Raw genomic sequence first — 10,257 nt, 5'->3', positions numbered from 1 at the left:
CAACTTGAATCATTTTGATTGGATATTGAGTACGTTCATTTGATTCGCTGAATAGTTGATATCTCGAACGTGATTGGCTATCTCATATTTGCAACTCTTTACCCCATCGAGAAAGTGTCATTGCGATCGCCGAACGACTGCCGAGACGATGCTGGCCCAAGTCCACGGCTGCACAGATCCCGGCAACCACGTCAAGGAGAACCAGGACACCTTCCTCGCCATAAGCTATAAGACCCACACCGCACTGGCCGTGTTCGACGGCCACGGGAAGACGCATGGCAAGCTCGCGGCCGAGACGGCCAAAACCTTCTTCGAGCAAAAGCTGCAACAAGATCGGACGTACGATGATTTGATTGAGGACGGCGAAAACACAATGCGGTGCCTCTTTGACGATTGTCATGCTGCGATCGGCCAGGTATGCACGATAACCATCCACCTGCGCTCACCTCATGTCAAGGCATTGCGGGCGTACTACGAGCGCCAACGGCTTCAAGTGGTCGAGCGGGAAGGTGGCTACCTTATTGTTAAGCAAGGGATGCTTCAAAAGTCTCTTCTCGTACAGGGAGGCACCACAGCATCAATTGTTGTCATATTGAATGGTGGGGCTACGATGCTGTGTGCCAATGTCGGCGATTCCTCCGCGTTGTTGTGTGTTCCAAGTCCATTCGACGCGTCATGGTCGTCTCTGCAAGCGTCAAATGTGCTGCATCTCCTTCGAAGGCCCGACGCGCCTCCGGTGGCGCTACCTGCAGAGTTGCCGGAATCCAGCCACGTGTTGCAGCTAAGTGGCGACCACTCCCCCGAGTGCATGACAGAATTTGAGCGGACGGCGATGGCGCGAAGTGTTCCAACAAAGAACGGTGCCATTCCAGAGCTGCTTTTCGTGTACGACGGGCTCGTCGAAAGCTCGAATCAGCGTGTCAGTGTCAGGGACAAGCACGCTGCACTCGAAAAGACGCCAGTGTACACGCACCGCAGCGGCAAACTCGTCAAGGTCGGCGAAGGCTGTTACTTCAAGAACGTGCGTCAAGAATGGGCATCGCTTTGCTGCACTCCGTCGCGGGCCAAATTTCACGAATCCCTTGCGTTTACGCGATCGCTTGGCGATTATTACATCCATTCGTACGGGCTCACGCATGAACCGGACGTGATTCAAGTCGACGTGAAGCAGCTCATGGCGCAGGAAGGGTGGAACCAAGTCATCGTAGTCGTGGGCAGCGATGGTGTCTGGGACGCGTGGGAGTACGCGCAATTCAGCTCAGTCCTGTGGAAGGCCATGGACGACCACAAGGGCGTGCTCAAACAGGTCGCGGACGACGTGATGCGTCAGAACAAGGCGGTCTCCGCCCAAGTGTTTGGCACGGCTGTCGACAACATGACGCTTGTCGTGTGCAGTTTAACGGTGGCGTAATGGAGATGTTTTGACCCACCGGATCGGTTGACTCCGTCGCGACCGCCACATCCCATGGACACGCTCCAACAGCTATTGAAAACCTTTGGATTTCGTACAACTACGGTCGAGTCATGACGTGGTGGGTCGGCGCGGCATGCATCCACAGCGACAGCTAGAGGGCTACCGTCTCCATCGGGCCGGTCGAGTCGGTCATCGCTGTGACCACGAGCTACAATGATGAATCGTTCATGCCGCCTCGTTCTTTCATGCGTCGACGACGCACCGTGTATTCAGGACCACATGCAACGTCGAGAACATTGACCGAGTGCAGGGCAGCAACAAGTTGCGGAGTAGTTTCGTCCGTGTGGTCGACGGGACCTTGGTGGCCGAGTTTGCCATGGGCAGTGCTGCCCCACGTGTACAAGTCGCCCGTGTCTAGCTTTGAGTCACACGACAAGTCCGGCGGAACGACATACCGGACACGGCCGCTGCATGCTGGGGTCCGCACGATACCTTGACGATTCGAGTTTGCACCAACGCGTCGACAACTTGAGGATGCTTCGCCAAAGGATACGTCGTATTCGACAGCGCATCGTACCCGTGCGTGAACTTGCGATCATTGTCCATGTCGCCCTGCCGAACAAAGCAGCGTGTGAGGTACTGCCGGCGAGCCTAGGCAGACTGTACCAAGCCCAACACGCCGTGGTCTCCTGCGCCCCACGCATACACGTCGCCAAAGCTGGACATGCCGATTTCCGCAAACGCGTCTTGAATCATAGAATGGTAGAGGGATTTGATGGCTAGGCCAACCTACTCGACCGCGGGGATAAGGAGGTCGGCATCTCGATGAAGGTGCACGACCTCGTGCGAGACACTCAGCACTGGAATTCGCATTTGCTTGGAATGCGCCACGGCATTCCCGAGTCCTGCAAATACCGACTCGTCCAGCTAAATGATTCATTTGACGTGTCAAGCTCAGGCCAGGGGCGATCGACAGACTGTACCCGTTGAGGTTTCAAGTCGATGGCATTTTGGCCAACTATGACGGCGACGGCGCCGGCCTGTTGAATGGAAAGGAGCTACAGCACAACCCACGTCACTTCACGAATGGCGCTATGTTCACAATGCGCCAACACGCCAGCCTCCCCCACCGATCTCTCCTTGGGAAACAACATGGACTGAGTTCGACATACCTGCTCGCCCAACGTATCGTCGTGGTGGTACAACTGCAGCTGGATCCTGGCCGACGACTGTTTATGCTCGCCGATGTACGCCAAGAGCCGCGCGCCGGCCGACGCACTCAGCATGACGCTCGGGATGTGAAAATCAAAGCTTTCTTCCGTCGCCAAGCTGAACGCGTCCGCCATGAAGCTAAACACGATCACGACGCCCATCGCGCCGCACTCCTGTGCGTCCTTGACCTTGTCGACCATCATGACCATCAACCGCTCGACTACAATCGACACGTCGTCGTCTGGATCGTGCACCGGTAAGTCCGTCTCCTCCACGTGGAGCACGACGACTTTGCCCTAGTCGATGATACCCCGCACATCCATCATCGGCAGTACTGGCGGGCAAACAGGACGAACTAACCTGGATCTCTTCGGGCCGAACAAAGTACTTGAGCGACGAGAGCTTTTGCGGCGTGAAAAAGCACTCGCCGGCAAACCAAACGCCTCCTTGAAACACCGGACCAAACGAAGAAGCTACACAGGCGACTGTGAACGGCTCGGACGACCCGTCCGAGTCGATCTGGACTGTCACCCACGCCCCCGACGGTTTGCCTCGGTCGACGTACACCACCTAGAACGTCCCGAAACCAGCAGCATCAGTCGGCAACCCCTGGCATCCTCCGCGCATTGGTGAGCCCGTACCTTTTGGGACCATTCCTCCTTGATGGCGTACGCTGCCTTTGCTCTTGGGACTCCCGCCGCAACCAACGATGCGCTCAGCCCCACGTACAAGTCGGCGGGCTGCGTCCCAAACGTCGCGGCCAGGGCATACATGCACTCGCACGACGGGAGCTTGACGTAGACGCACCCCGCGATGGCCAACGCAAAGTCTTTCCCAACACTGATTGATTTCACGTAGAGCGAGCTCAACGCGTCGTTCCGCGTGGGCGAGTAGATGGGATCGCCATCGCGGCGAAACGCCGCCCCCCACTCGAACACAGCGCGGTGGTTGCGGCTCACGGCAAACACGTGGTTGCCTCCGACGGCGACGTGGCCAATGGGCTCATCCAAGTTGACGTACTGCGGCGTCGGCATGTAGGTAAAGTTGCTTTGGTGGATGAAGTCGTCGAGACAGCCGACGTAAAAGTCGTCGCTGAGACCGAGCCCGAGCTGGCCGTCCGACCCTTCGCCCCACGTGTACACGCACCCGTCCTCGGCCAACGCCACGGAGAAGTAGTACCCGCATGCAATCTGCTTGATCTTGACATCGTCAAACAGGCTCTTGTCGAGTCGAAGCGGGAGATCGATCACGGGATACGATCGACCGGTATGCTGGTCAAACTGATGCTGGTACAGCTCGTTGTTGACGAGGTCGCCATGACCGAGCTGCCCAAACTCGCTAGACCCCCACGAGTACACTGCGCCGTCGGCGGTCAGCGCCATCGAGTGCCGCGCACCAAGGGACATCGACGTGACTTGGACTCCCGTCAGATCATCGACGCGCTGCGGGCACGGTCGCACAACGTCGTGGTGGCTCCCTCCCTCGGTGCCTTTCACCTGAACGGTGCCAAACGCTCCCGGAGTGCACGCTCCCCATGTATACGCAACCCCTGTCGACGTGACGGCCGCCGCATGGACAAGACTCGACGCCACCGACACCACGCGCAAGTCAGCATGCTTAAAGAATAAGTTGAGCTTCGGGTCTTTCACGGGCTTGTCCAGGTCATGGAACTCGTGGCCGAGCAGGCCGTGCGTGTTGGCACCAAAGCTGTAGAGCGCACCGCTCAACGCATTCCGTTCAACTTTGGAGCGGCGAATGGTGTCTTGGCGCTTCTTTCGGTTCATCATCGCCTCCTGGATCTTGCTCGCGGCCACATCTAGTTCTTGGTGCTGCAGCATTTGCTTGTGCAGCCGCAGCTCGTCGACAAAGTTGCGCCCGAGCATCCCACGAGCGACCCGCTGAATCGACGCCGCCGCTTCCTCGCGCGATAGCTTGTCTTTGGGAACGTAACACTTGAGCAGGCTGGTCAACTTGGGCGTGCACTGGACCCAGTGGACAAACCCATCGCGTCGGAGGTCGTCGGATGGGTCGAGGCCACAATGTCTGAAACAAAGACAAAGGGTCACGCTGCTCGCGGCGCATGTCACGGACGTACCGAAAGCACACGGACGCGAGGTCTTCGATCTGCGCCATCGGACACAACTTGGACAGTTGCAGGCCCAGGCCTTGCGTGAGCTTGGTGAGGCCCCGGACGCTCGACTTGAGCAGAATCATGAGCTCATCTTTGGTGAGGCACCCCGACTGGTCAAAGTCAAACAAGTCGAAGACAAACGCGACTTTCTCGGCGAGTTTGCCCGTGCCTGGGCTCGCGATCGCGAGGGCCGCGACAAACTCGAGGCCGTTGATAATCGTGCTCGAGTCGGTGTTTTTAAAGTGGTCGAACCACCGGTGGACGATGTGACGAAAGAGATCGTTGTGATGGAGACACAGCATCTCTTGAAAGTGCTCCCGTGTCAGGCAAAAATTGAACGAGATGCGTCGCAGCTGCGCCGACACGATGTCGAGCTCTGGTTTTCCCCTGGCGACTTCCGTCATGCCAGGGTCGCATGAGCTGGATGACTTACCACCATTGGGCCAGGAGCGCAAAATCGGACAAGACCGCCGTGTCCCGTTCGCGGTAATGGATCTGCGAAAACTTGCCGCCCATCGACAGGTCCCCACGCGTCCGTCCACTTTCCGACGCGATTTCTTCGATGTGGCAGTTGCGGCCGTTTCATGGCAATGCCTGGTAAATGACGTGGCAGCCGCATACAACAGCACCAACTTCGGCGCATCGAGGTCGAGCACGACTTGCCCAATGGGGAATGCAATGCCAGCATGGCCAACATCTCCCTTCTTTGGCGGCTCAGAGACAAATGAAAGTGAATGAATCGCGCTGATGCAAGATGCATTGAGCTACATGATGGAACTGCTTCTTGGCATACGTGAAAAAATGCTTCCACGAGCTACAACTACTGGTCCTGGTGAGCGGCGATTTGTCGAAGCGCCTGTTTTAACACTTCCAGAGGCTGGGCACCTGCATTCAGAGGCGTGCCGGTGATAGTCACGGATGGAACTACATGGACGCTCTTGCAACGTCACTCGGCCTTCTTCACGTCGGAGGCAAGTTGGCATCGCGCGCGCTTCGCAGCTGTTTAGTCCTGCGATCGCTGCGGCGTTTTAGAAAAACAGACTCTGCGCTAGAATGTTCGCCATGAGCTTCAGCGCTACCCCGTCGAACGAGCGCGCGCCAAACGCGTTGTAGACCCGAGCACGAGCTCCCATGGTAATAGTAGAGCCGTGTGCTTTCGCCGCGTGCACGGAAATGCTCTCGAATTTGCTCGACCTGGGACGACATCCTGCCGAACTTGCGCGCCTCCTTGCCTTTTTAGGTGACGCTGCAATGCGCGTCTTTACGGTTCGAGCTCGGATCAAGTGCTTCGATTGTTCCGGGGCACAGCACATGGATGGGCGACGTGTAATAGTGAGCCTGCCGTCGCGGAAGAATGTCTGTCACAGGGGAGAATAGCCAAGCGAGCATCGCCAAGGCCAGTGGAAGTGGAAGGTGGCGTCGCGATTGCCGGTCCCTCGACAGAGTCAAGCACAATCGCCGTGACCAACGCAGCAGTTGTCGAGACGTGTGTGAGTGGTTGACACGTACGACATGACCGAATGTTGAGCACCTAACTCTTGCCTTAACCCTGCAAGTCAGCGGGAAGGACGCTGCGAAGCGGGTCGCTGCCTAACCTCATCCACAAGCGACTTTGCGTCCACTTCGTCGAGGGCAATCGTGAAGCGCATTCTCCAAGGAACGCGCCACGTTTGAGAAATCCGTCGCCAAGACGTCGTACAAGGGTACCTGCATGTGAGAGGCCGACGTTCACATCCCTTTGAACATCTGCACACTGGAATCGACCACCTTCGGTCTTGCGCTGGTCTAAACCAGCTCAATCGTGTCGGAGTTCAATGTGATGGGCTGCTACTGCACGTCATGTAGTCTGGGGACCCACGAGTGGTCAAGTAAGTTGCCGCGGCGACTCGCATGCGACGCACATGGTGGCCTTGGTGAGATTTGTATCGAACATGCCTGTCAGGCAGGTCCACCCGCCAGCCGTAGGGAGAGCAACACGAAGCTCTAGAGTGCAGTTGACCCGCGTGGTGGCGTCGAGAAGGAGGAATTGGCGGCTTCGTGAGGAGGAATATGGCGACAAAGTCCAGAGTTGCGGCGTCGGCAAGTTCACCAACGTGAGGAGGGTCCAGTTCGGGTGTATTCCAAACGGAACAAAGGCCGCGTTTGGAGTACACCCGAACTGGACCCACACGACAAAGCCAGTCGATTGTGGCCAGGATGCGACGATGGCTGATGTATGCATCTCGAACCATCGGGACGACGACTTGCACAAAAGAAATGGAGCGCTTCCTCAGCTACTTGACTGCCGGAATCTCCCATGAGGTGCGTAATACCTAACGAGCACGCTGCTATCGCACTAGCGACATGATACGGGTCGTGGCCGTCCGTACGGCAAAGACAGGTATGCGCCAAGTCCATCATGCATCGGCAAACGTTTGTGCTATGCCGTCTTTGAAGAAACGCATAGAGCGCAGTGGTGGAAAGCAGAGTTGTGCGCTGATGGCGCCAGGAGCGGTCAAGGTCATGGCATGGATAGCACCTTGTCAAACTCCAGTCTATCGCCAATTGGGAATGTTGGTGATCGCCCACCAATGAAAATCTGTTCGGAAAGAATCCACCAATCAAACCACGAAGAAAATCCTCGTGATGGTCTATTCGACATCTAGGCTGCGTTACAAGTCCTTCTTGTCTGGCTTGGAGTAATAGCGAAGGGCGGCGTAGAGAAGCCCTCCGATGAGCAGCACGGGAAGGAGAAGCGGGTTCGTGATGATGGACGAAGGTGTCGAGCTGGATAGCTTGATCGGTGTTGCGACGCCACCCGCCGCCCGTGCCTCGCTTGGGGTCCCGCCAGTGACTGGGACACCAATGCCAGGTGGGTCTTCATACACAAATCCCTTCTCCTTTTGACGACAGGGCATCACGGGCTTCTTCTCCTTCGCTTTGACGACTTGGAGCGTCGTTTGCACAGGAACCGCGGCCGTCGACACTGCCAAAGTGGTTGTTTGCACCACTGCTGCCACCACCGCAGCGGCAGATTCCGTGCTTGCTCCTTTAGCCGGTTCCTTCCCCAACGGTGCACAAACGCTCGGCCGATTCACCTGCGGTGCTGTCACACTCGTGATATAAACGCCACGACCATACCTCGCTGTCGTAGGCGTCGCAAATGGCCTTGGTCAGCATGTCATACCCCACCCCCGTGGTCGCAGTGCCTTGCACCTTTCCATTCACTTTGATCTACCACATCCAAGTCAGTCCATCACACGCTTGCTCGGCAACAGATCGTTTCGCTTACGTATGGCATCCACGGGGTGTCCATCGTCGACGTCACGGCCACGTAATCGTGGAGGTATCGCTTCGACTCGTCCGATCCAAAGCACGCTTTGATTTTTTCCAGCCCCGGGCCGGAGAAGCACGCGGCCATGCGGCGGTCCCATGTATCGCTGCTTTCTTCCATGCACTATGGCATACACGACATGAACGATTGCTTCCAATGATATAAGAACATATAAACCATTTAAGAAAAGATTCGAAACGTATAAAAGACCGACACGACCACTTTCCGAAAATTGTCAGGTATAATAATGCAGCATAGAGGCAAACCTTGGTCGACAAATGTTACGCACCTTGAAATTCGCGGCAACGTCGTGGAGCTGAGGAAACAATCGCAGCGCACAGCTCATGTAAAGATGCCCCGCGCACTCGGAGGCACCACCCGTGCAGGTAAACACCCCCGGAGACGTCTCTTTGGTCGATCCAGATGGGTACAGTCTGCTCAAGATGAATCCATGAACGACCAGGAACAGGTTGTGTAAGGTTACTCAATATCCACGATGGCTTGAAATCTAAAGGGCAACAAGCGTTAATGCAGCACAAAATCGACGTCCATCGTACGCTGCGTCGCTCAGCACTTGGTAGAACGGGTGGGAAAAGAACCACTGGCACGCGGGGCTAGACGACCATGAATAGATAACTTGTGGCATGCGCCCGTACCAGTAAGCGCGCCAAACCACTTGAACCGTGACCTTTTCCGCGGCGGGGGGATCGGTCGCGGTAACTGGTGGTGGTGTGCGCAGAACGACGCCAGCCACGTTCATGCAATACGCAGGAAGGAGCTGCTCATGGCGACATGCGTGACGAGCTTGATGGAGTGAAAAGAGGTACCTCAGCAGGGCCATTGAAATGACGGCAGATCTCGTCTTTCACCATGTCCAGGGAGACCCCCACCGTCGCACTGCCAAGGACAATGTCGTCCACAATAGTCTAATTTGGTCCGACGAATGGGTCAATTGTGTAAAGCAGAGCAATGGGTGCGCACGTATGGTTGCCATGGGCCTTCGTTCGCCTTGGCAACGACCATCAACTACGCGAGGACCACGTCAAAAGGATGCGGTTTCACGACGGCATGCAGTGACCGATTACCTCCCGGAGAAGCGGCAGCGCTTGGTTAGCCTTGCATTCAGTCAACGCTGCGACGTCGGCAGCATCGCTGAAGCAGTACGCGACCTTCCCTTGCCAGGTGTACCCTGATTCGTCCGACTCAAAGCACTACATTCCGCATGTGAGGATGCGAATGTAGGGTGGTCGACGTCTTACGGCCATGTGAATGCCTGTGATTTTGGGGGACGTCTTGAATCGATCGAGAATGCATGCCATCCATAGATGCCCCTCGCACTCTTCCTTCCCTCCATAGCACGTCACACCACCTGTGGCCGTCTCGGTCATGGCGGCGGCTGGTACATATCTACACGAAGACGAGCACACTTAGCAAACGGAATTTGGGTACTCAATGGTACTGGATGTCCGTCACGGCGCGAAATCTACGAGGGAAGAGAGGTGAGTGAACGATCAACGAGGCCGTCGGGGCAGGATCGTACTCGTCGTCTTGGAGCAGCATAAAGATGGGATCACTGATAAACCATTTACAAGCGGAGCAGAACGCACGGAAGATAACCTTCACAGGCATACGGTAGTCTCCTTCGACCGCTGCGACGGCAGCAAAGACCGCGACCAGCACCGTGATGAGCTTGATCATCTAGCTGCCAAAGTGGTCGGTTCATCTGCCACGCAGGCATTGTTGACTGGATACTTTTCAGCCAATCCAAGCCTTACCATTTTGTATTTTTATCCAATCAAATGACGATGACCTCTTGGACAATCCTGTTCCTCTTTGTGTGGGCAATGTTCTCATACCGCATAGAGAAGTACACTGTAGATCATTCAACGAGACGAAATGAGATTGGTATATTTTGACAATTCACATTATTCCGAATTCTAGACTAAATTGGCAAGCAAGACGATAAATTTGTCAAATACTTCGAAGTAATTGCAAGCGAAGCCTAGACTTCAGAAAAATGTGAACGAATGAAATTGTCATAATGGGACAACCTAATCTTGACTTATTTAACTTTGTGGTTTGTAAAGACAAGGTTCTAAATACGTGCGACAAAGCTCACCGAACTTGAAACTGGATTTTTCAACATACATGTAGCCGCTTCATTATATCGGACAAATTAGGAATTAT

General features: G+C 55.7%; 3 protein-coding genes across 6 annotated transcripts; 1 reads left to right on the top strand and 2 right to left on the bottom strand.

Moving 5' to 3' along the window:
- The first annotated feature begins 107 nt into the window (after positions 1-107).
- On the top strand, positions 108-1,461 carry H310_10435 (hypothetical protein). Its single transcript, XM_008876825.1, has 2 exons — positions 108-415; positions 458-1,461. Exons 1-2 carry the CDS (start codon positions 149-151, stop codon positions 1,409-1,411), a joined length of 1,221 nt encoding a protein of 406 aa, XP_008875047.1. The 5' UTR covers positions 108-148; the 3' UTR covers positions 1,412-1,461.
- A 104-nt stretch (positions 1,462-1,565) lies between these two features.
- Positions 1,566-5,273, bottom strand: H310_10434 (hypothetical protein; the record flags this gene model as incomplete). The annotated part of the gene is made up of 11 exons (XM_008876824.1): positions 1,566-1,622; positions 1,677-1,828; positions 1,870-2,026; positions 2,081-2,203; positions 2,252-2,341; positions 2,398-2,472; positions 2,587-2,922; positions 2,987-3,196; positions 3,268-4,669; positions 4,722-5,144; positions 5,191-5,273. The coding sequence occupies 11 exons, from the start codon at positions 5,271-5,273 to the stop codon at positions 1,566-1,568; spliced, it is 3,108 nt and encodes a 1,035-aa protein (XP_008875046.1).
- Positions 5,274-7,349: 2,076 nt separating this feature from the next.
- H310_10433 (hypothetical protein) lies at positions 7,350-9,782 on the bottom strand. 4 transcript variants are annotated; one of them, XM_008876820.1, is made up of 13 exons: positions 9,611-9,782; positions 9,530-9,553; positions 9,330-9,477; positions 9,156-9,281; positions 9,052-9,096; positions 8,898-8,996; positions 8,727-8,848; positions 8,628-8,684; positions 8,555-8,578; positions 8,360-8,504; positions 8,029-8,193; positions 7,878-7,970; positions 7,350-7,834 (listed from the first exon to the last, which is right to left on the bottom strand). In XM_008876820.1, the coding sequence occupies exons 1-13, from the start codon at positions 9,766-9,768 to the stop codon at positions 7,409-7,411; spliced, it is 1,632 nt and encodes a 543-aa protein (XP_008875042.1). In that variant the 5' UTR covers positions 9,769-9,782; the 3' UTR covers positions 7,350-7,408. The 4 variants fall into 4 exon arrangements, with proteins under 4 accessions (XP_008875042.1, XP_008875044.1, XP_008875043.1 ...); XM_008876822.1 differs by having other exon boundaries at positions 7,878-8,193; XM_008876821.1 differs by having other exon boundaries at positions 7,350-7,970.
- Positions 9,783-10,257: the final 475 nt, after the last annotated feature.

This window comes from Aphanomyces invadans (assembly GCF_000520115.1).
Source record: "Aphanomyces invadans strain NJM9701 unplaced genomic scaffold supercont1.26, whole genome shotgun sequence".
Taxonomy (NCBI): domain Eukaryota; phylum Oomycota; class Saprolegniomycetes; order Saprolegniales; family Verrucalvaceae; genus Aphanomyces; species Aphanomyces invadans.
The sequence above is the reverse complement of the archived record's forward strand: the minus strand, read 5'-3'. Positions and strand labels throughout refer to the sequence as shown.

Coding starts and splice junctions, on each gene's coding strand:
- H310_10435 (XM_008876825.1), top strand. CDS start 149: ATGCTGGCCCAAGTCCACGGCTGCACAGATCCCGGCAACCACGTCAAG. Junction 416..457: donor GTCATGCTGCGATCGGCCAG/GTATGCACGATA, acceptor CCTCATGTCAAG/GCATTGCGGGCGTACTACGA.
- H310_10433 (XM_008876820.1), bottom strand. CDS start 9,768: ATGATCAAGCTCATCACGGTGCTGGTCGCGGTCTTTGCTGCCGTCGCA. Junction 9,097..9,155: donor CGCTGCCGCTTCTCCGGGAG/GTAATCGGTCAC, acceptor GTCCTCGCGTAG/TTGATGGTCGTTGCCAAGGC. Junction 8,685..8,726: donor GTGGTTTGGCGCGCTTACTG/GTACGGGCGCAT, acceptor ATGGTCGTCTAG/CCCCGCGTGCCAGTGGTTCT.